At 36.8% G+C, this 25,512-nt stretch overlaps 1 protein-coding gene across 5 annotated transcripts in view; it reads right to left on the reverse strand.

Annotated features, from left to right (window-relative positions):
• Nucleotides 1-1,230: 1,230 nt before the first annotated feature.
• Nucleotides 1,231-25,512, reverse strand: part of LOC124156336 (probable ATP-dependent RNA helicase DDX46) — a 34,610-nt gene continuing 10,328 nt past the window's right edge. For 2 of the 5 annotated variants that reach the window (XM_046530828.1, XM_046530833.1), the window contains 12 exons: nucleotides 23,139-23,298; nucleotides 20,900-21,016; nucleotides 19,630-19,830; nucleotides 19,439-19,521; nucleotides 15,710-16,102; nucleotides 15,189-15,304; nucleotides 14,923-15,073; nucleotides 13,999-14,110; nucleotides 7,437-7,712; nucleotides 6,297-6,481; nucleotides 4,216-4,389; nucleotides 1,231-1,706 (listed from right to left, as the gene is read on the reverse strand). In XM_046530828.1, the coding sequence (XP_046386784.1) occupies nucleotides 1,464-1,706; nucleotides 4,216-4,389; nucleotides 6,297-6,481; nucleotides 7,437-7,712; nucleotides 13,999-14,110; nucleotides 14,923-15,073; nucleotides 15,189-15,304; nucleotides 15,710-16,102; nucleotides 19,439-19,521; nucleotides 19,630-19,830; nucleotides 20,900-21,016; nucleotides 23,139-23,298 (2,211 nt within the window). In that variant the 3' untranslated portion in view covers nucleotides 1,231-1,463. The remainder of the gene's footprint in view (nucleotides 1,707-4,215; nucleotides 4,390-6,296; nucleotides 6,482-7,436; nucleotides 7,713-13,998; nucleotides 14,111-14,922; nucleotides 15,074-15,188; nucleotides 15,305-15,709; nucleotides 16,103-19,438; nucleotides 19,522-19,629; nucleotides 19,831-20,899; nucleotides 21,017-23,138; nucleotides 23,299-25,512) is intronic. The other 3 variants (XM_046530832.1, XM_046530830.1, XM_046530829.1) reach the window with 3 other exon arrangements.

Genomic DNA, 25,512 nt, shown 5'->3' on the forward strand with positions numbered 1-25,512 from the left:
CAGTCACAGTTGCCATATTTGCCATTTAATGTCTTTCACATGGTTTTCAAGCAAGTTCCTGAGGTTGGTGGCCACCAACTGTAGTTGCATGCTTGTTTTTTCTTGGGATGCCATAGAATACTATTACACTATGATAAAGTAAATTCCTTCATTTTTCCATTTAATAATGCATACATGTTATTTTTAGCTGGTTTTCCAAAATTATCATTTTCCTAAATTCATTCCCAAAAAATGAGGTGCTCTTCTTACGCAAGGGTGCATGATATATGAGAAAATGTGGTACATTGACGGGCAACTGAGGAAAATCTTAAGTTATGACGAGGTCTCTGTCAGAAGGAGAAGAAACATTGGCCATTTCAAACCAACACACAGGGTACTTCAAAAAGAAGTTTTACATGCCAGGAATATACGTGCCAACTGTGAGAAGTTAAAAATGATTGTTAGTGAATTTGTGAACACAAAACCACAATCATTCATAGGCCACTGTATCCACAAACACTTCTTATCATTGAAATCTCTACCCTCCTCATGATGAAGTCAACCGTAAAGTAGCATTTCATCAATACTGGCATAGACACTAAAACCAAAATGTTGAAATACCTGAATGATATTTTTCACAATGAGTTCCATAAGCACTTTTAAGATTGAAGTAACCAAATATAGGTATCCTGAAGAATATAGGAGGACAAAATTAATATTCATGAGTGAATTAATTTTACCAAAAGCTACAAACAAACAGTTACAACTACCTACAAGCTAAGATACAGAAAATGAGCACAAAAATTGGAGATAATGTTTCTTCCTAGACTGGTTTTAACATGATTATGCTATTTAGTATTGAAAAGCAAAATCTCTAGTTTTAGAAAAATAAGCATGTGAACACCTCGTTCATTTTCAATTCCATGATATTTAGAACCCTACACAATGTGTTCTGAGAAAAGATAAAGGCTATTTTTTTTCTTGATAATATGAAATGTGGTAATGCTTGGTCGTAGACCTTGAGGGTAAAAGATATTTCTTTTCATAGTAAAATAAAATAAATTTGTGTTTATTTTATTCTAATATGTCCAACTTCCACTATACCTTGCCTGTAGTTGTTACACTTCTTTTTCTAATTCCCATAACTCAATGACTGAGAAATTGGCATAACAGCAAAGACATTACAATAGCTATGAAAACTTTTCCTGAAAAGACCTGAAAAAGTTTCTCAGAAAGAATTTCATCCAGCAATTTTATTAAAAAACCAATTTATATTTATTCTTTGTTCTTCAAAAAAACATGTCCATCAACTCACTTTACAATCACTCCCAAATAATATCATCTTCACAAGCTAAGTGGGTGATGATGGATGCTCCATTGAAATATGAATAGAATAATTTGGTTAAATGTCTGTTTTAATTTATCTACACGCTTTGATGATTACAGTTGTATCACTCAACTGCACACAATTCCACATTATTTTATCACACCACTTTATAACGAGCTTTATTCGATAAGTGATGGGCAGATGTTTGTAGTTTAAGCAACTCCTCCTTGATAAGTCGAGTTATTTCAGCTTTAGCTTTGGACACAGCAAGTTCATTTGTACTTTCAATAGCAAGGTACAACTTCCTTTCTCCATCAGGAACATTTTTGCCTTGTGGGAAAAACGTTCCTCTAACAGTGATTCCAGCCTCGGAATATTCACTGATTTGAGCCAAAGCTTCCTGTAATAAGAAAAACAATTTTGATTAGACACCGCAGGAGTCATCTTTCTTCTGAACAGGAGTGAATTTTTTTTGTGCCAATTTTTTCAGTAACTGGCTTTTGATTCTGAAATTTCATTTGCATTACAAAATAGGACAATGTATGTTTTGCTAGCATTTCAAAATTACAAAGGAATTCTGATGGTGCAGATAATTTATTATTATGATAACTAATGTATTATAAAATATGTATTCCACCAAATATTAAGGTACCTTAATAACGAGTTACTTAATAACGAACTTATGACAAGTTGTGTCTATAAGTCCACTGCAAAAGCACTTACTTACAAATACTATCCAAGATAGCATCCAATACATTTAAAATGATTCCATAGAAACAAATCAAGATGAAATTGATAAAACAAAACCCCCTAACATGGATACCTATATGTATATATGAATATAAAGTCCTGCTTCATCAAATTCCCTTGAAAAAGCTACCAGCATCGGTTGGGAAACGCTGAGGCCACCAGAAAATTGATGCGGTAACATAGCCCAAAACTTTTTTAACTAACAGTACTAAAGGTTATTAATATTGCCATTCAATATTATGAAGTGCTATTTTTTGGATACCAATGAATTCATATTATTAACACATTCAGTGCAGAGCACGTCAATTGACATGGTCCCGTATAAGCTGAGATACGGAGTACAGTGTGTCCTCTTTTAACGTCACTTACCATTCCTGAAAAATGTGACGATAAACGAAATGACGTTTATAGAAACATACCTAATATCCCATAAGAAACAAGGTAAAAAGTGAATATCGGCTCCCAGACCTCACAATTCCTACGCGAAAAAATTTTAGCGTATCATATCTGGGGCATTTTTTACGATGGGAATGGCATAAATACAAGTTCCTGTCTTCATCGACGACAATAGAACCAGTGACGTAAATCCTTCTCCAATTTTGTATCTTCCCACATTTGCTTTTCGGTTTCGCTATGGTAGTCGCCCGGGCGAGCGTCGCTCGGGTATCCATCATCGCTGAAACATTGTCGCAGTTACAGGAACCAAAATTATTGTGAACACAGAGAAAAAAAGTGACGACAAAAACTCCGAGTTCTACACGGAAAAATGCCTTGATATCACTTTTTAGGTTCTTGAAAACCACTATGTCAAGTAAAACCTTGCGCACCTACCTAAGAATTCACTTTGCAGAAAATTTGCTAAAACCGTAATCGCAATTAACAATAAACACACCGTTTGACACTTTGTTTAGACTGACTGTATTACCGCCCACAAAACGAACAACCAACGCAAGGCCCTCCGCTTCGCCTTTTTTCTCGCATGAAATTTAAAAGACTTGACGTTATCGCGAAGCGAAGGTGCGATAAATGAATGACGATCTCAAAATTTTCGTGACGTTATCACAAAATGACGTTAAATGGGGTGACGTAGAACGAGGATTCACTGTATGTCAATTGAGGTGCTCTGCCGGTCGGGCCAGAAGCCCTTTCTCCACCTCCATACGTGACTAATATCCTCTACTGAGTCTTCCGATCGTGTGCATGGCCTTCAGCAAGCTTCCCGCTTTCGAACCGTGTGCGCCGTTTGTAAAAAGCAGTATTCGAACAGAAGTTATGGTGCAGAAACCTCCCTCTATTTTTTTCTTTCTTATTTTTACGGCCGATTTTGATGACCTTATGAAAATAGGGCCTGCATTGAATGTGTTAAGAGTTTACTGTAAGATATTAATTGAGTCCCTGCAATACATATCATTTTTAAATGAATGCAAACACTGTACAATCAAACAAATTTATGAATTGGTCATTTTCAATGGTGTTACAAAAGTATGATCGTGATGCAAGCAAAATGTTATCATCATTAAAGCAAATAGCTATGAGTGTGTTTATTAAATTTTAAGTTCCATTCTAATATGATTGGTTTCTTATAATTGTTTAAATATATTGATTGGAGTCCACAATTCTATTCAGGGAGAGTTGAAATTTTTATACATGTGTACCTTCCTCTTAGCACAATATGTAAAAAAAAATGACAACAGCAATTTTTTATACAACAGATATTAACTGAAAATTTAATATGATGGCCAATGAAGCAATGCAAACATGCTCTCGGAGAGTAAAAATATTGAGCAGTAATTCAGGAGTTTTCATAGCTTGTACAACATATAATGGTATTTCATTGGATTCTCAGCTAAAGAAACCCTGATCAGAGGTCAAAATTAACAGAAGCAGTATAGTTATGGATATTACGGAGAAATATGAAAGGGAGAGTACCATTTGGAGTATGAAGACAGGTTGAGAGACTGATAGATGGATTATGTATCTGATTTTCGGTAGATTTAAAACACATATAGGGTGATCTACTTCATTTTTTCAAACGTATCACTAAGCCATGTGCCATCAGTTTCAATCATGTTTTCAGGATTTCCTGCATGTAATAGATGACTGATTTTTAAAAATGAAAATTTAATTGAGGTTTTGATATTAATAGCCATTTAAAATACCTTTGAAGTAACTCTCCAGCGAGCTTGCTGAGGGAAATCATTGATCTCCAATTCTTCTTCGTATTTTCGGAATGTCTCCACAACTTCTTCCTCTGGTTTCTCGTCTTCCTCCTTGGGCTGGTAGTTCAACTTAGTATTGAGTTTGGCGGCCAGCTGCTCAGCCACTGTTTTTGCCTATCAATTGAAAAGGAATAACCATTAATAAATATTGGACATCCTTAATAATTAAGAATGGGAGATTATCAAGCACAAGGGTGCACATTACATAGTTGATTGTACATCCGTCCTTGACTAGACATTGTAGGAAATATTAACATAGGCCATTTCTTTTCACCCTTTTAAAGACTGTATGTCCAGCATATATTTTACCCATGTTTAAAACAAAATCAGCCTCTCATTCCAGAACCACTACAATTGACCCTTCCCACCTCCTTTGTCCTTCACCTTGGACAAACACTTATCTCAATTCTTTTCTCATACTTAGCTGTAATATCTGGAATTCCTTGCCATCATTTATAAAAAAAATATCCTCTCCTCTATCCATTCTCAAGGAAAAGCTTTTTAATTATTACCTCAGAGAGAACTTATGTCAATAAATTATATTAATTTTTATTTTATATGTATTATCACAAGTTATCTTAAGTTTTTTTTCAGATTTTTCTCTCCCTCTAGTTCCACACTGTTTGCTCCCCTAGATTACTTGAGGTAATTTTGCTTTTGGTACATTGTTTTTTCCATTTGTTGCAAATGTAATGGTGCTAGGCGTATTTTTTAATAAAAATGCCAAGGATAGGACGCCACTTCAAATTGAAGGAGTATACGAAATCTCCTGCCGATCGTGTGAGAAGAAATACATCGGGGAAACCGGACGAACAGTCAAAACTCGGATAGAAGAACACAAGCGGGCCATTCGACTGAGTTACCCTTCAAAGTCAGCCGTAGCGGAGCACGAAGCCACCGGACATGCGATCGACTTTGAAAAATCAAGAGTCATCACAAGGATAAAACATTTTAAAACCAGACTCATCCGCGAGGCCATAGAAATAAAGAAAAACAAGAAGAACTACAATAGAGATACCGGATTAAGAATCAGCAATACTTGGAACCCAGTCATCAGCAACATTTCGTTATCTTCCCCCTCCAGTCCTAACTCCCCACACCCTCCGCCCACCCCTCCCACCTGAAATATAAAAAGGCAGCAAAAACCCAATCCTAACATTATTCCCTTGAAAAAGTGACCAGCAGTCGGTCGCGAAACGTCAGGGCTATCTCCATCACGACACGCAGCATACACCCGTATGTGACTTATTTTTAATTTTTAATCATCATGAGCCGCGAAAGCTTCAATCAAGAAATAACATCAGAATTCAGATCCTGAGCATCGCTCTCGCAACGTCTCCTTGTAAGAACTAATTTAAATGCATAGCTAATTTTGCCATGAACAAGCCTCCACAGCCGATTTATGCAGCAACCCGACTTAGTATGCACACCTAATTGTAATGTATTACGTCTGGGAGATGAGTGTTGTGCGGGGGTTTAGGGGGTGGCAGCTGCCTATCCTCACTGTTTTTTTGGTGCCCCAACTGTGTGACACTTAAAAGGGTGAAAATAGTCCTGTAGCAGGTGACAGGAAGGACTTTAATTCATAAACTTTCCTCAGCACTCGAGACTGCATCATAGGAGAGGATGTGTGTAACCTTAATGATTATTACTCCCAAAAATAGTCCGTTTTGGGAGAAGTCCCCTCTCTCTTACCCCTCCCTCAGAGACAGATCCTGGTTCCCCTCCCCCTCCTTTGAGGAATCAGAATATATAAACCCGTGAATCCATGGACTTTGCAGGAAGAGACCTAGCTTGCAGCCAGAAGCTACGCCTCTTTGGGATACTGTAAACTGTACGATTTTGTCAAATAATACAGAGTCTCTTTCCTACTAGCATTACTTGGATTTCTCTCCTTAAGTACCTAAGATCCCTTATCAGAGAGTCGACTTAGCCACTTGGGTCGATTTCTCCGTTTCTGTTGAGGGCACTGTGAAATCGGGACAAGATATAATGATAAGTGAAAACGGTAGGAGACTTACAGTGATAAAAGGCTGGCCTCCTGGTGTTCCCTTCAAGATCAACTCGGCCGCATGCTGGGAAGCTCCCTTGGCCTCTGAGCCCAGGTTCTTGGCCATGTTGATGCGTGTCGCCAGTCTGCGAGCCAGCTCCAGCTTGTCTGCTGTCACGGGATTTGAAGGAACAGGGAAGCCCACTGAAGGCAGAACTGCATCAGTCAGGGGCACAGGCAAACACACAAATAAATCCAACTTTCGAAAATGGGTGCCCAACCATTTCCGCAAAATAAAAAAAAATAAAAAACTTAAAAACCAGCCCAGCATTCTTAAAAGAACTTAGGACCATGAAAAAAAAAATACAGTCACTGCCACCACTGAATCATTGAAGGAAAGGAGCTATGTAACATGCAAAACAAATGCCAGATAGACATAGATTACCATACATATCCACTACAGAGATCCCTGACATTAAGGTACAGCAATTTAACCCCTGAATACCTAAAATAACATTAACAATTCGTTAGTTCAAAATGTTTTTATTGACTAATGAATTTTGTCATACCTCAGTACATAGAAAATATTCATACATAAAAAGAAAAGCTTTTAGTAGCCACCAACCCCATTTCTGCAATACTCAACTACGGTTACTCTTCTCAAAAGACTACTTGCTTATCATACAAATAAACATGCATTTATGACTGATTAATTTACCATCATAAGAAATTTAAGAAAATAATTCATTTACACACAATTAATAAATTAAGTTTTTATTTCATATATGTCACTCTATTTAAGTAAATATCTAAATTAACCCCCATTAGAGGGATTAGATATTAACCATGATTTAAAAAAGTTTGATGATTTTAAAACACTGATTAGCACACTAAGAAAAATATAAATATACTTATAAAACAAAAGGCTACACATAACTATATTTAATGAAATTAAAAATGAAAGCAATGTATTTTTCAAAGAGGAAATACTTAAAACAAAAAATGTAAGTGAATGGTACCTAATTCATTACACTTAATTGCCAGTCCCTTAAAATTCTATGCATGGATATCTATGGTAATCAAATAAAGATAAATGAAACACTTCTGACAAATGCATGACGAAAGATTATTCTAATAGTAGCTACACTATTTTGACAAACTTTCAATTTACCTCCAGCAAGACTTTGAATATTGGAAAGATTTGCAACACCTTGAAGTCCAGCCAAGCCACTCATACCAGCTAGACCAGCCATCGGAGCGAGACCAGCGATGTTCAATAGTCCCACCATGCTAGCTACACTAGCTGGCGTTGGATTTTGCCCAGGTGTAGCACCATTGCCAGCAGTTGGGGCCTTTATTTCCTTGACTATTCTCTTGGGTGCAAGCATAGATTCAATTTGCTGGTCAATATCGTGCTCCAGATCTTCATCATCAGAGTCCTGCAAACCTATATTTATAAGTAAGGAGAATAATCCATTATTCATCAAGGAAAGAGTTAGTAAATTGCCATGAAAAGAACACACATTAAAATGTGCATTAAGAATGATAATTCAAAACCTAAGGTACTCATACCCTATAGTGCCTCGCCTTAAAAAAATAATTCTAGAAGTGATTCGTTACTTTTATATTTGTTTCTCGTAAAATTCAAATCATAATTAACTAGAGATTTCAAATGAAACTTAGTCAGAATATTTTAGGAAAAAAAATTATCTTGCATTAATAGAGGCGGATAAAAGTGTTTCCTAAACAAACATTGTCACAAAATAACAACCCAAAGTTTTCAAAATCATTGGTAGCATGAAAAACTTTAATTTAGGTCTCACTTAGTACATTTTAACCTTTTCGAGACGGCGGAGTTTTCGTCTTAGCATGACTGCTGTACTGAGCCCCAAGAGACTCTTCTTTCTCGTAGTACGGCGCATTTTTGGAGGGCATTTGCTAAGAAGGGTCTCGCTGAACCTTTTTTGACCCCTCCACGCAGGGACTTCGCATTATCTCAGACCCCGAGAGTAGTTGTGCTCCCTCCTTTCCAGGTTTACGACCATACCTGCGGCATTGGTTCGCGGTCAGCTTATGTATTGTTTACATGTATTTAGCAAATGGATAATTGCTGCTTTCACGTAAATTGCAGACGTTGATTGAATTGAATTCCTCATTTTCATCTGAGCATTGTCAAATTTTAAACGAAATTCTAAGGCCGTTATAACTGCATTTAATGCAGCAACAATTTCCATGTTGGTGTTTATACATAACTCTAGATACCAGTTAATATTTATCGTAGAATTTCGTTTAAAAATTGGAATCGCTGCTCAAAAGACAAATAATTCAATTCTTAGTTTATTTTTCTTGAGAAATGAACAAATATTTATTTCGAAACCTGACTGGTTAACAATTGAATGACCGCTGTCACTTACCGCTAAGAGGGGTAATAAAGGACGAGGGCTCTGGGTACCTGCTCCTGGATTCCGAGGGTAAATCCTAAACCCTGCAGGGTTGGGTCCCGAAACAAAGACGTCGTAAACACGCGACCGTCCTAAAAGGAGGAGAGCTAGAAAACGTATATATACGGCTTTCGTTGTCCTGGCTAGCAAAATCTCACACGTAAATATACTGCCGTCATCTCCCGGGTCAGGAAACGTCCACACGTATATAAACGTGTATAGTAGGGAAAAGGTTAAGGGCAGAAAAAGGTAAGATAATTTTTTCTATGGATTAGAGGCTTGATACAGACAAGTATGATGTACTAACAAAACAAAGGTACTAACCACAGGGTGTCCAGCCAGTCAAAGAAGAAAAATTCATGCATGATTCCAGGTTTTCCAGGGAAATTTAACAAAATTCCAGGTTAATCTTACGTGATTACTGCAATAGATAAGAATCTAAAAACACCCAAAATTACTTCAATCCTTTTGAGTAATAACATATTTATGTGTCTACAAGGACAAGGAATAGGTTAGTTAGCACACATTGTACTTAAAATTTATTCAAAGTAAGCCAAGAAGCTGCTTCGATCTCATAATTAGATGTTAACGTCACCTGGCACTCTATTCTTTGTGTTTTTTAATCTTACTTGAGTAAAGAGTGCTAGACATTTCGATTCCGTTGCCTTGTCTCACATTCCTTGCCTCGATTTGGCCGTAAAATTTTTACTAAGATACTGCACTTAAAATTACGCACACACATTTTAGGGCAGAAAATGGATGTTGACCAGGAAAATTTTTTTATGTGAAATGAATTCAAAAATAAAAGATTTTGCAATTCCATGTTAGAGCAAAATTCATGAATAATTCATACACAATTCCCAATTTTCTTGGTTGCTGGACACCCTGAACCACTAAACCACTTGGTGCAGAAAGACTTAATCCACAAACTGAATAAAATACTAAGGAGGGCTAAGCGTTTCGTCAAAAACTGCAATGGGCGTACAGACAGCGTTACCCAGATGTTTAGCGAATTAGGCTTGGAGCCACAGGAGACTCGGAGGCTGCGCGCTAGGCTTAGATTGCTTGAACAATTGAGAATGGATATCTTTAAGAGCAACACAGAGAACATAATATTAGAGCCACACTATATATCCAGGTCCGATAGAAGCGATAAATTAAGAGAGATGTTTTGCTGAATGGATAGATATGGGAATTGGTTTTCCCCCGAACCATAAAGGACTTTAATAAACGCTAGTGCCAACTTGGTTAGAGCACTTCATTTTTTTAAATCTGTAAATGGCTGGTGTCCTAATACCCCCTGCCACACGCCTTGTAGGCGGCTTGCGAGGTATTATGCAGATGTAGATGTAAACTAGGACAATACTGACAAAAAACTCTGCTACCAAAGAAAAGAGGTTTGGTTTTCAGCTGAAATGGAACTGGATGAATCAATGCAAACCACTTTTGGAGCGGGTTAACTGGGTGTGTTCTGAAAGCAATGCAATTAATTTCTTGCACCACTCCTAATGGTCAGAATGGAATCAAACCACTTTGAGTAGGTGGGGTGGACTATAAGCTTTGACCTGAAAACAGACTCGGTGCTCATCAAATAACTGAATCACAAAATACAGTAAAACCTCTATGTAGTGAACCTCTTTACATCATAAACCTCCATACATCATACCACCCCAACGGTCCCGTCTGATTTACATGTAAATTTATAGGCAAACCTCTTTGTAGTGAACCTCTTTATATCGCAAAACCTCCACTTATCATACCAAGGAGATACCCCGAGACGGCCTAACTACCTCCACAAATTGTACCGAGACAACAAGAGACCATTAATGCAGCCGTGATTACATACATGGAATGACATTTTCAGCAATAAATGTTTCACTCTTTTTTTTTCTTACATAGGTACCTTATTATGCTGTAATTTTCATGTTAGTCATTAGTTATGGCCGTTTTGTTTAATATAATAATAATAATGTCGTCTTTATTTCACAAGTGAATTTAGGACTAGATAGTCCTCTCTTACAATTAACTTGTTTGACAATCACATACATCCATGCCCTGGATGGTGGTCAAACCACCCAGGCGGGATTCGAACCCGCGACCTCTAGGTTAGCAGTCGGGGACTTTACCCCGGCGCCACCGAGGCCGGCAATATAAGAGCATACCAAACAGTAAATAAGAAAAAAGGTATCCAACTATCCTAATAATTTTAACCCTGCGGGACTCGCGCTCCCTTTTGGAACGCGAGTACTCGCGCTGAGCCTGTCAGGCTCAATTTTCCTTTTGAAGTCCTCACCTATGAAAGTCGATTATTTTTCCTCTTTTTTTGTTTAAATCAAACTAATAATGCTGAAATGGTCCATTTTATGGAAATCAATTCCATTTACGTCTGATAAATATGTAATTATTTCTTCATATCGAGTGTGATATAAAATAGATTACCATTACTTGTGATTGATTTATTGACTCGTAAAACCACTACACAGTGTTGATATTAGGATAGAAAGAACAATATAAGGCCAAATTAGCAATGAACATTATTTTGCAAGCATGCACCATACAATAAATGTGTATGCTCGAGACGAATATACTTTCCACAATTTTCGCAGACATACCCACCCGGTAAAAATATTTTTTGTGTATCCACAGTCTGCACACATTTTTCAAATTCCAGTGCACTTTGGGTATTCTGTTTTTTTAGTTGCCTTTGGTTCATCTATTTTGTTAGTCTTGATAGGCTCGTCTTATATTTAGCCCTAACTCTTTGTAGAGCGATTTTATGATTCCCCTTCTTTACGCGTGTTCATCTACGAGCCCAGCTGACATTTACCTAAATAATGCTCTCCGAGATTCTACGTCAAAGTTTTTGTTTCCGAGGTAAAAAATGTAGGAATTTACCACAGCAATATTTAGCATAGCGTAAATACTTGGCATAGGACAATGCCGTCCATTTCTTGATACATTTTTTGCCGTGCATAATTGATCTAGTGTATCTACCCCCGATTTTGTCATGTCATAAAAAGGTATCATTTCTGGCAATCTTTCATCTCCACTACATTCAACATTTTTTTGTTATAGTTCATGGTTTATATCATAAACACAAATGTATTCTTTTTTGGAGTGTATGACGCAAAAAACAGTTATTGTAGATATTAAATAAACTGGATTTTTTATTTTTTGTTCCAACGAAAAAAGGTAAATTTCCCGCTTATTTTAGCGAATTTTTCCAATCACAGCGTCGGAATTTCAAGAATTCATTTACTAAACAAAAACTGGCAAATACATTGTCAATCGTAATATTTCTATCAGTACTGCTTATGGGGAGCATTGCCTCTTCACGATATCAGAAGGGCTGTTGTTGACCGAAAACGATCCATTAGGTTGTTTACCAGCATACAAAGCATAAGTTCTAGGTATAAAATATTCTAGCATCTACCTAGCAAGGAAAAAATTTTATTACGTATTTGTTGGGCATACTTGAGATTTATTGGTGAAATGCGCAAAGACCTCGAAAATCCACAATTTTCTCATAAATGGTTACGTATTCATCAATAATGTAAGAACTTTTACGATTGACGGTCAAATTTTCCAAATATCTCATGAATTGCAGCTATGCTATCAATTTTTTCTCCTCTTTGCTCTTATTCTTTGTATTTTCTATAATTTTCGCAAGCAAAAAGTCACTGCTAGCATGCTAAAACAGAATATTCACGGTTTTGTGGCGGAAACTGATGCAGTTGAAACTTCAGCGAGAAGAGGACCTCCGATATCTGTGCACTCTCTAGTCAAAATGACCATGCCCTCCAAATTTTATGGCTGCCGAGTGGCGAAGTGAATACACTTTTCGAGAAGAAGTGTAATTATAACAAGCCGTAACTTATAATATTGTGTGAAATCAATTAAGTACCTTACTTTGTGTCAACTATAGCACGCTTGTAATTACATCAGGAAGAGCAACAATGGCTTCTGAGACATACTCCCATGTAAATTGTTTTAACTTTCAAAATATTAAGCTGATTTGGCAGAATAAAAACCTTTAATAGGAGTACAGTGTTAGAAGTTATCCATAACAGCCTACATTGTGTCTATACAGGCAATCAGAGAAAAAGAATAGGCTAAGGATGAGAATCAAAAATGTAACGCGAGCACTCGCGTTGAGCCTGAGGGGCTCACACCGCGTGCAAACGAAGCAAAAGTATCATATTCCAACCTTATGATAGGTTGATCGGGATATTCTGCATATGTAAATCGTAGCCAAAAGAGTAAGGAAAAGGTAGAGAAAATATAAGCGCATTATTGAGAATTGGTAAAGAACTATTGAGAAAATATCAACAATGTGAGCCTGTCAGGCTCAGCGCGAGTTCCGGAGGGTTAAGTGACTGTTGAATTGAGAGAGAGAATACATCATTTTCTCTCGAATCATGGTAAAAATCATTCGATAGTGCTCACTTTCTGTAATTATTTAATATTAAATATTTGTTCACTAATGCATGCATACTTTTGCTTCTCTCTCAATTAATGGTAAAAATCATGTGATAGCACTAGCTTTCTGTACTTATTAAATACATATTAAATATATTTTCACTGATGCATGCATGCGTGTTTAAACACACAAATATAATGGTTTAAAAGACAGCAGTGCCTTTCATTTCCAAAGGATATGAAAAAATGGTGCCTATCACTAAAACCTCTCTATAGTGAACCTCAATTCATCAAATTGCCCAAATTTTGGTCCCCTTTACTACGATGTAAAGAGGTTTTACTGTATCAGGAACATAGATAAGATGAAAGTGTTCCATAATTAAAATTTCACTGAATTTGAAATACTAAGGATGGTCAGTTATTTGTATATAAGATGCACTAGACAAGAAATATAATATAAAGTAATATCCTAAATATAGACATGTTTGAAATCCACAAATTGACACCTGCGCATCATGAAAATTTGAGCAACTTGTGCAATTGGACTATTTATTACGTCCAGTTTCAATATTTGTTGTTTTGAAAGTATTCACCAATTGCTACTTTCTTGCACTGCCAAAATTTGTAAGTAAACATTTCAACGTTTTCGCACTATCCTACCGTTCATTAATCAATACAGCTATTTAAGAATGTGCTGGGATGGTTGGCCTAAGTGGAATGACAGGACTATTGCAAAACTACTGTTACTGTGACTAGTTAAGCTTCAGAAGTCATTCCGAGAAGCACGCCCTTTCATGATGCATAGGGGAGGAAGATACAGAAATACGAAATTCATTAGATTAACAGAGACTTTGGCCTCTTTCATATGCTTACCAAGAGCAGCTTTCTGGAATTTCTTCTTTTCATTTGCCATTTGTGCTTCAGCTTCATCAAATTTAAAGCCCTTCCCACTAAAACCACCCCCAGTATGAACTTTTTTCCCTTCCTGAAATAATAAAATATGATTAAAGCAACAATGTTAACAAAAAACAATAAAAATAGCTAATTGATCCTTACTATGCATCTGGAGTAATTGTTAAGCTATTACAGAATTGAAAAGTATCATAATATTAGTACCCATTACAGAACTATTAAAGAAATAAGAATTACATAAAAAAGACAATTTTATCAAAGAAATTCACCCTCCATCTCAATCTGCAACAAGCAGAAATAATTGATGATAATGATTTGAAGTATTTTTTTCACTCCCTTATGAAAAGGAACATATAAGAGGCTTGATTTCAGGATATGAATTTAATAATCCTCAGCGAATTCCTGGTAGAAGCTAGTGATTCTGGATAATCCCCTACATTAACTGTACACTAAAAGTAAAAACAAAGAAACACCAAATTTCAAGGATATTTTGCGGGGGCTGTTAGAAGGAATTTCCTAATTTTTTTTAGGAGAGGCCAACCAAATGCTTGGAAACTCATCCACTCAAGGATGTTCCCAGAATCAAAACTAGGGGGAGGGGAGGAACTAGCTGTGGTTGTTCAAGTTGCAACTTTTTTTGCACAGAAAAGATTAATGAAACCAAACTTTTAAGGAAATTATGACAGCAATTTATTAGTTTTTTAATAATTATTTGCTTGAAAAAAATAATTATTTTGTTTTAGTTCCATGTCTTATACTAATATAATTTTTCTTCAAAAGGAAAATTTGTTCATAACTTTTGTATTTTGTTTTGAATTAAATTTATTTTCACTTCTAGGGGGGGGGCAGTTCCCCCCTGCTGAGTACTCCCATGCATCCACTTACTGCAGCTTGCTTGGCCTTGTATCTATCCCACACGATCCTCAGAGGTTCAGGTACTTCACCAGAAGATAACTCCAGAGCTCTGACAATTTCCCCAGCATACCTCTCCTGCTCTGGGGTTACAAAGGTATAGGCAAATCCTTTGCTCCCAGCCCTACAACAAAAATTACAGAATTAAAAAATTAAAGTTTATTTTAAACAATGCATTTCTTTATTTATATAAGTACTAGTTATTACATTTTCATTATTAACATAATTACAATGATTACCTGCCGGTACGCCCACATCGGTGTACATAGTCTTCATAATGGTTTGGGCAATCATAATTAACAACCAAAATTAAATGCTTTACATCTAATCCTCTGGCTGCAACAGAAGTGGCAATCTGAAAAAGGAAATATTCTATTAAATACCGAAGAAAAAGAAAGAATCCTAAAATTACATGACTATATGGATAATAAATGGCACATGGACGAAAATAGTAATTCACAATGCATTGAAATATGAGTGAGAACGACACATGAATAAAAACACAAGGTAGATTGTCACGCACCAGGTGTATGCTTGAAATTACAAAAAAATTGGATAAGAGTTAGAAAATGAATTTCAATTCAATAAATATATTACAAAACCATCTAGTTTAGCAGTTGATGGTTTACATATCACTATAAGGAGTAAATTTACATGAATATATTTCATATAAATAACTATATTTAATGTAAAAAGTCACAATACTAAAGTTTAATATGCTCTATTACAGGGTTAGGTACAAAAATACACAGCCACTCACCAGCACTTTCACTTTCCCTGCTTTAAAGTCTACCATGGTACTGTCTCTGTCAAATTGGTCTATTCCTCCATGGAGGGAAAGGCAGGAGTAAGAGGCTTTCATCAAGTCCTTCAACAATGCATCAGCATTTTCTTGCTTATCCACAAACACTATTATACTTCCTTGATTCTGATAGTGACCCAAAAGTTCCAAAAGTTTTAAAAACTTCTGCTCTTCTTCCAAAACAATGACATGCTGTTCAACATCTTTACACACAATGCTTCTACCTCCCACTTGGATTTCAATTGGCTTCGTCAGAATTTTCCTTGCTAAGGCCTCCATCTGCCTTGGAAATGTAGCACTAAACATAACAGTCTGTCGATCAGGCCTCACATTCTCTACAATTCTCATTACCTGAAAAATATGTTGATGGAAGATTAAAGTAAAGAAAATATAAAGTTCTAAGTAATTAATATATGTAGTGGTTGAGATAGGAATAGGATAGGATAGGCAGGAATTAAATATTTTTTAGAGCTCACTAGGCAAAAGATACATTTTACATGAATTCAAGAGTAGGGTTCCACCTATGATAACCATATGCTGAAGACTAGTTTTAGTTTCAGCAAAAGATAAAATAACACAGCCCGGACAGTATTAGCTTTGCCATCACTGTAAAATAAGTACAGTAGCACCTAATTTATAAATTTAAAAGGACCAATAATTCACTTTTTATATTATAGGATTTAAATTTGGGTAACATTTGTGCGCAACAATTTACACATTTATAGCACTTCAAATACACTTTTCATGGCCAGTATTTAAGAATAACTGGGGGAAATTTTGAACATACATACAAGGTAACTATGTACAAAAAGCAACATTAGATATTTTGTAAAGGGTCAGAGCTGCACATGATTGAATTTTCACCAATTGAACTGTACATTAACCACAAAATTGACAATGAAACTGATTTAAATGCAGCTAAGAAGAGACTATCTGATGTGAAAATCAACCATGGAGTTATCGGCAATTGGACTCTTAACCTATTCTCCCACATACCAACTTATTATTACAGTCACTGATGATGAAACAGCTTTATTTGGCCAACACTTACTATAAACGCATCAGACAAATAAATAAGAGTATGAAACTGTTACATCAGATCATAGCTGTCTGCATTACAAATCAGCTTGCAGAAAAACAAAAAGAGATTTTATGCTACCATAAATACATATTCCTTTGATACATCCCAGTTAATTACAGTGGAACCTCGTTAAAGCGAGTACGGGCTATAGCGACACCCCCGCTATTACGAGAGATAGCCAATGCACCGTCAATTGACCCTATAATAAGCGTGTTAAAAAATTCGTTTTTACGAGACCCTTTCGGTGTTGGCTCTCGCCATAGCGAGGGTTTCACTGCCGGAAGACTTTCATCAAGACTCCTTAACCTCTGTAATTGTTAGCGATCTGTTAGAAATGAAGTTAATGGAGTGCTCAGTCTCAAATTTATGTGGTAAACTGTCGTTCGATAAATATAATGATTGACGAAACAATGCTTTGCATGATTTTTATTCAGTGCGGCGCTTATAAATTGTTTGAATAGTTAGTCGTTATTTGAGTAAGGAAATTTAGTGATGCAAAAAAACATCGCTTTTCGTCTGGATTTATGATTACGTTTATCGGATAGATGTTTATCTGTCGCCGCACCACTCCTGTTCCTGTATATCTGTTCGCAACAGGTGTATTAGCTATTATTTGCTCCACCTCCGGTAAAGCGACAATTCGCTATAGCGAGTGTTTATTAGTGCACCGTGGGGTGTCGTTATATCGAGGTTGCACTGTAGCATGTTTCTACAAAAATTAAGAAGGGGTGTCTGTGCAACTTGAAATTTGAGTTGAGCTGAAGTAAAAAACTTGACTCAGCCACTTAGTCAATAATTAAGTTGAGTACCTAAAGATGGTGGTTGATAAAGGAGTTGCGCAAATCTAAAAAGTAGGGTATGTTGATGTCAGTAGATACATATATACAATGCCTTTTTGAAAGTTTTAGGCTACTGATTTTAGAAGTAATTTGTGACTTTTTAAAAGTCAATTTCAATCATGAGTTCCATTATCCAACATCGATGATGAAAACATTAAACCACTTGTTGCCAATAATAAGTTTTGACACGAACTTGCCAACAACTCGTACTCAAAGTTATGGTATTCAACTTTCCGCATTGCTTAGATGAATGTGTGAACGAGCTAGTCAATTATAATTAAAGTATTCCATCAATGCAGCTTCTCATATTGGACATAGAATAAGTCATCAAAGTGATGGTGTGAAGGTAGGGTATCAAGAAAATGGTACTGTTTCTCATTTCGATAAAATTCAACCTTTACTAAAAAAAATAAATGCAATATGAATTCCAGATGTGGAAAATCTGGTGAAACCAGAGTTTGTGCTTAAAAAATGAGTAGTATTTCTTCTCAAGTTTCAAAATTATAACCAAGAAAAGAAGCTAACAAATATTAACCGCACTCAATGATGAAAAAATTTCAATTTTGTCACTTGAGGCACTGAAAGTTTAAAACTTGAGAGTAAATTAATTCTTAAACCTATCACTTGAGTAAAACAATCCTTAATTTATAGTCTCCTAAATCAGAAAAACAACCTATAAAAATTTCAATTAGGAACAAGTAAGAGTTTAATGCAGATGAAAATTACATTGGTGGTAAAATGAAATGACTGTAATCAGCACTTCGTTGCAAAGTATTTTCTTTCCTTAGATCATATAATTTTCTTTTCTTCAAAACTAATTAACCAAACAGCAAGTAGAGTGACACCACATTCATGAATATTTAATCAAATTAAAATTTAACAGATTTAACTGCTTGTTTAAATTTGTAGAAAGAAATACTTTTCAAGCTCATAAGGAGCTGCTGCCAATGCCATTCCAGAAAAATTCAGTCGATCGTGTCAAAAATAAAGAAATATTTATCTCTTAGTTACAACTTAACATAAGCATCAAACACCACCTTACAATTAGTGGAGAACCCATTGTGTGGAAATTACTTCCCTCATTCACCACTAACTTACCTCACACAAAGTACAGCTGTTAATACAAAAATTGATGTGATTTGGAAAATTTTATTGTGTGCCAAATACTGTTTCTTGGTATCTTGATTATAAATGACAATTCATTTTCGAACACACAATTCTTACTAATAAATTAAATTCATACAATGTTCTCAATGATACTGGCCACTGCAAAAGACAAGGAATCCTGATTTCTAAGGAATCATGTTCTCTATAAATTTTCGTGTCATCCAAAACCAGGGTCATTATTTCGAAGAAGTATCTCACCATTTTTCCAAGACAGTACTATTCAGCTAGGTTCCATTAAATGGCAGATTAAAGTTCTTAATAATAAAAACTTGCTACTGCCTAAGCCCAATAAAATGGGATAGGAGTAAACAATCCTCCAGGATTTAGATTAGGCATGTTGGTCTCCATCAGTCTTACAAGTTCCTTGACATGGATAGTAGTAGCTTGGAATAACAAATAAAATATTTGAGATTTGAATGCTGAAAACGCATCATTTTCGAAAACAATGTATAAACCAGTCAAATCTAACAGCAAAATTTTTATAAAATAAAATTTCACATAGTAAACACATTATTTTTGGCCACAAAAAACTTCTGACACGACAAAAAAATTTGTAAGAACCATAATCTTTACCTTATAACTTCAAGAAATATTTCTCACCTGAGGTTCGAAGCCCATGTCAAACATTCGATCAGCTTCATCCAGAACAACATATGTTACCCGCCTTAGATTGGTGACTCTGCCTGAAATTACACGTTAAAAAAATTAGCATGGCGATTTGTTTAAAATCTTTCATTGAAAAAAATCGAAGGAATAGCATTAATTAAATCAAAAACTGAAAATTTACAAACCACTGTTCGCTGCAAGCATGTCAATCATTCTCCCTGGTGTGCAAACAATGATCTCTGCCCCTCGTTTCAACTCGGCGATTTGCTCTGATATCCCTGCTCCGCCATAGACACAAACGGACCTCAGTCCCAGAGATTTGGTGAACTTCTTACTTTCCTTTCCTATCTGCATACAAAGCTCTCTTGTTGGTGTCATGATGATGGCTGAAAATATCGTAATTAATATTAACCCCTTAACTGGGGAGAGCGACTATAGTCGCAAGCGGACTCCACTCCCCATGTGGGGAGCGCGACTATAGTCGCGCATGCCGTCGCGTCGCAATTTTATGCGGAGAAGGCGTAAATATTCATTCTTTATGCATCATTGCATGTTTTTCGCTTTGTCAGAGGTTCTATACCAATATATTTTAAGTATATTGCCATTTTTGTGCAATAGCTTTACTATAAATTTTTTTTCGAAAACGGCATCTCTGAAAATCGGTGGATTTGCTCCCCACCAGGTGAAAGATAAGGAAATTTCTGCCCCCAACCAAGGGGTTAAAGATGTCTCTCACATAATTTAAATTAAAAACCAATCTGCGAGCTTTCTACCAACAGGGATACGATACTAGTCATCAACGAGTAATTATTCTATCCTTCTTTTCTACTCATTACACTGCAGCACTTACAACTTTAGAAACTTCCCCATTCTCTGAAAAATGCAAAAAATTACAAATATAATAGTATTACTACATGACAAAAGTATTACTGGAATTAACAGTACAGTGAAAAAAATGATGCCATGAGAAAAAGTCACCCCATCGGGCAGAAAAGAAAATAAGAAATTTTTAAACAGCATTGGTTCATGCTGTAAAGCAGAGACAGAGGGAAAAATTGAATTCCTTCTTGATTAGATGGTGGAGAAGACTTTACAAAATATTTTGGATAGAGAAGAACACAAACCTACCAGTGTCACAAAGAATAAGGGATGGACAAACAATAGTTATGTAATTATATTTGTGAAAGAAGGAACACAACGATTAGGCATCTTCTTTGTCATGGTGAATGTATACCGTAATGGAAGGAGTGGTAGATGACTGTGCTGGAAGAGGTACAATCAAAAAAGAACACATGGAAAGGATCACAGCAGGGAGAGGATATTACGAGACTGGCTTCGGAAAGAAGGAATTTGAATGCCCACAAACCATAGGGGTGAGGAAAAGCAGGAGAAGATTGATCTCAACATGTTCCCAAACAGACAGATAAAAGAAACAGCAATAAAATTGTAACTCACCGATTGGACCATCCATATCTTCTAAAGGTGGCTGATCCAATATGTGCCTATACATTGGTAACAGGAAAGCTAAGGTTTTACCACTACCAGTCTTGGCAATTCCTATTAAGTCCCTCCCTGCAAAATAATAAATAATTGATTATTTATAAGATAGGTGCATAACATACCACATAATCAGATTAAGCTCCACCATTAATGCCTTTAATGCCTTTTAATTTAATTTAATGCCTTGATTTAATGCCTTTTACTCCCCCAAACAACTTCCAACCAAACCACTCAACTCAGGACCAAAACTATTAAGGCAAACAGTTGAAGTGTAAAAGCTAGCAGCCTCACCTAATCAGTAAGGTGTACCCTGACATCATCCAAGTAAACAGACACTTTGCTACTAGTGATGGGCACTGAGCAAGTGAGTCAGTTCAAATGTGTGACAGCCGATTGAGCTGTGAGGCTAGAGAGTCTTATTTGGTGAGTTGCGACTCCCTCCACACATACTGTGATGATCATGTAGTTTTGGAGAGAATATTTTGATGAAATTAAATATTTAAATTTATTGTCATTTCTAAGCACAGGAGACAAAATATATTGTCCATGTTCCATGAAAGATATAACGTATTGGCAGAAATGGTAAGTTGTATCACCTGTTCAGCATTGCGATTATACAATATACTCGCTAAAAATCCTTCCTCCCCTCTTTCCCCCACATCCCAGAAACGCTTTACTGAGTCACACTGTGCAAGCGGCTATCGGAAGTGTGCTGTGAGGCAGCTCACCAAAAAGGGTCGTTTATGCCATCACTATTTGCTACAGAGGAAGTTGATCCTTATAGCATCGAAAACCACCAACTTCTGACTTATGTATTTACACCGGATGTGCCCATCAATGACATGGCTTGATAGGGCTCTAAACCATTTATTAGACATTGCACAGCACAACTCTGAGAATGAGAAGATAGCTGACATCAAGTGGACGAAAGGCAAGTAATGCTAATGGAGCAGACAAAGCTCCTCATCACTTCCCACAAAAGTTTTATGATGCCAAGACCAGTATTTATAACTGATACATAATTTTTTTGGGTTAATGCCTCGTCGACTCATTTTTGGTGGACGGCAGTTTTGGGTGCGGTCCAGCTCCCATCTACGGGTCCAAATGATCTGCTGAGCTTCTATTCTCTATATATTAGGCTAGTCAGGTGCATGCTGATTTGCTACGTTTGAATTCCATTGTTGGAAGAGCCGTTTAAAAGATGAAGCTAGAGGATAGCCGTCCTCCCTACTGAAGTTCTTCCATGATTCACTATTTTTATTGCCTCCCTCATCAGCCAAGGGAAATATGTATTTATTTTTTCTAGCGATGTTTTTTGACTCTTAGAATAGTATGACATGTCCAGATTCAGACCATGCGTGCTCCACAACCGCAGAAAGGATAAATTTATGTAGGAATTGCAAAGTAAATTTATATAAAAATATAAATTTACTTTGCAATGCATGTACTGTTAACAATATCCACAGATCCGACAGTCAGATTGTCATTCTTTCCAGAAAATCCTACTGCTACATAATCAACCATATTTTGTTTTCTTAAATATCTGTGGCACTGTCACCCCGCCTCCATTCACTTTGCCCATTTACGTGAGGTGGGCACCAAGAAGTTTGGTGGTTGCAATACTAGCCAGACCTTAAGGACCTAAATGTTAAGGTATTGTTAGCTGAATAATTCTCTTTCTTGGTGAGGATGGGTGACCTAGTTGATTTGCAGGGATTTTTTAGAGTAGGCTTCAACAGGGATGGCCTAGTAGTTGGGTTACATTGGGTAGAGAGGTCAGAAAGTATGAGGTAGCTGCAACCTTAAGCCAATGAACAATTAATACCCATTTTTTTCAAAATCCCAATACAATTATATTAAGTGTACAAAAAGTTTATAGAAATTGTTAGTAATAATTTCTAAAACAAACACTGGCAGGATTCAAAATGGACTGGCTATTCTCCACAGCCTCAGACTTAAATATGCCATTTAGAGTGACGAAAATGAAAATGATCACATTTCTAAAGATAAAAAGGAAAATAAGTGATACGAGGAATATTGGAAAAGCACAAATAGAGGAAAAAAATTGATGACACAGCGATATACCAAGAATTCTAAGGGGTAAAAAAGTCATGTGAAGACTACCAAAAGAAATGCATACTTCTCCAAGGGAAATTGTTTATACCACTGACCTAGTCATCTGATTTTCACATACCAGACATAATTGCAGGGATGGCCTGAGCTTGGATGGGTGTTGGTTTATCATATCCATGCTTCTTCAAAATATCCAATACCTTTTTACTCACTCCACACTGGGCCCAGTTTTTAATTGGTTTTGGACACCCTTTACCCTTCACCCTGATTCCTTCCAGCTCCTGTAAATAGAACAGAACAATAACTATGAAAAAGATATAAACTTTACTACACATAGGTATGGTATTTAGGGGTGGTGACTGACAGCTGAGTTCATTTGTGCCATTTGGGCAGGGAAGGAAGGGTTGAGAGTAGCGATGTGCGAATAGTATCCGCGAATACTCGAATACTAGAAAGTATTTGAGGTCTCAAATAATTATGCTAAAGGTACCGTCTCGAATACCTCGAATACTTTGAATTTCGCGTCATACACTGTCGCACGCACGTCGTTGGTAGTTGACTCAGAAAAATGTAAAGAACTGTAATCGTTTAGTGCATGCAGCACCTTTTAAGGCAAGTTGACGAACTACATCAAATTTGCGGATAAGAGTGGTGAAAAGAGTTCGAGGTGGGGAACCGAAAATGATCAGGTGAAAAAATCTGAAAATCCCCGGTTTCCCCCACCAGGAAAACCTCAGTGCCGTGGGATAGTAACTACATAGCACAATTCCAAAAATCCGCTACCCCCTCCATCCATCAGCCCTCGGCCCCTCCTCCTCAGCTTTCCTCCTCTCCGAAATCAAACAAAAGGCACCAGCTCGCGCAGGGTTCATATTATGAAGACCATAAATCAAAAGCTTCAAAAGAAAATATCAAGTTACAGGAAAATAATAGAATCGTGTTTCACCCTTCCTTCTTTCTCCCCCACTGACCTTTTCCTGCCAACCTGCTTCAAAGTTCCCCATTTCTGGAGGTCAACCGCTGCAAGAGTCATCTATTAGCACAAAAGGTGTCTAACAGTGACTTTCGGCAATTGATATTACACCTTTATTGGATTGAAATATTAGTAATGTGTAGAGCGCGGAAAAAAAGTCTTTCGACTTTTTGTAAAAGTGGGACTTATGTGGTTTTAAAGACAAATCTTCACTAATCTCATCAAATAAAACTGTTTTTAATGACTTTCTTAGAGACTTTTTGGGACTTTTTTGCTGTGGTGGGACTTTTTCGATTAAAAGAGACTTATTCGGGACTCTTTATTGAAAATACCTGCCTAAGTTAATATTTTGATGTTGTGACCACACATGATCAACTTTGTGTCGGACAAATCTTGTTTTTTTATGCGGTGCATACTACACGGAGCAGATATTTACCGTAAAATGTAAGCTACTAACAATTGCTAATATGGAATTTTATTGATAGCTCCGGAAACAGCAATGAATTATTTCGATTACTCCACCGTTCCTGAAGTAAACACATGCAGTGCTTCAACTCGAAGGTGGTTTGGATGCGTGACGGCAGAGCTCACCACGTACTTATCCAATTGCATGTTAAATTCACACATTGTTTCTTTCCCTGGTCCACCTCACCCTTTTTTTTGCTAAGGGTGTCCAAAGACTTCACAAAGGGACATTATGAACCAACTTATTTGAACCCGGGTGGTCTGCTGACAAGGGGACAGCGCTACACTGTAAGCTAGCACTCTGCTTTTCGCAGGAGATTAGTGGAAAAATGATACAAATATATGGAATGTTATCTAGAATTTCCGACGAAGTGAATGTCTCACGTTGAGTGTAGATGGTTACAAAATGAGCCTACATTGTAGAGAGGCAAACTATGCGCTCTTGGCACTCTGTCGAAGAGGAAATATGAAGGCTCAACAAGGACTGGTGAATGTATACACATTGTATGAACACAATTCTATATATTTGGGTGAGACACGTAAAGTTTCAGTCATTTGCGGAGGTCCCCAAGCGTGGCAAGACCATCGTCCGCTCGTTTGTGCAGCCCAGCCCAAGAAAATGTACAAGGTGAAAGGACAGGCGTCTTCAGAAGCCAAGCTGACTGCGTATGCTTCACTATGCAAGTACCTGCAAGTTATGAGCAACAGTGTTTTCCCTGAAAATGAATGAACGAGATTGCATTCTTTTCCAAAAAAAAATCGTCTCGTCAACACTAAAAACTGGTTGAGGGGGAAAGGAGCCACTTTCAATCACGGCTTGGAGTTCATCAGAAAATATTGTGGTGACTGCGCTATCAACACTTGTAGATTCACCTGATATCGCCGCACTGATAATACCTGCTTGCCGTTTAAATTCTGGAACCAACCGGAGCTTTCACTAAATGTCTCGGAGCGATTACCACTCTCGTCTTTTTGTACTGATTCACTATGAACTTTCCGTATGTGTAGACCGCTTGGTTGAAGTTGGTGCGGCTGAGGTCACTGATGTTTTAACTTC

Source organism: Ischnura elegans, chromosome 3, assembly GCF_921293095.1.
Source record: "Ischnura elegans chromosome 3, ioIscEleg1.1, whole genome shotgun sequence".
Classification (NCBI taxonomy): Eukaryota; Metazoa; Arthropoda; class Insecta; order Odonata; family Coenagrionidae; genus Ischnura; species Ischnura elegans.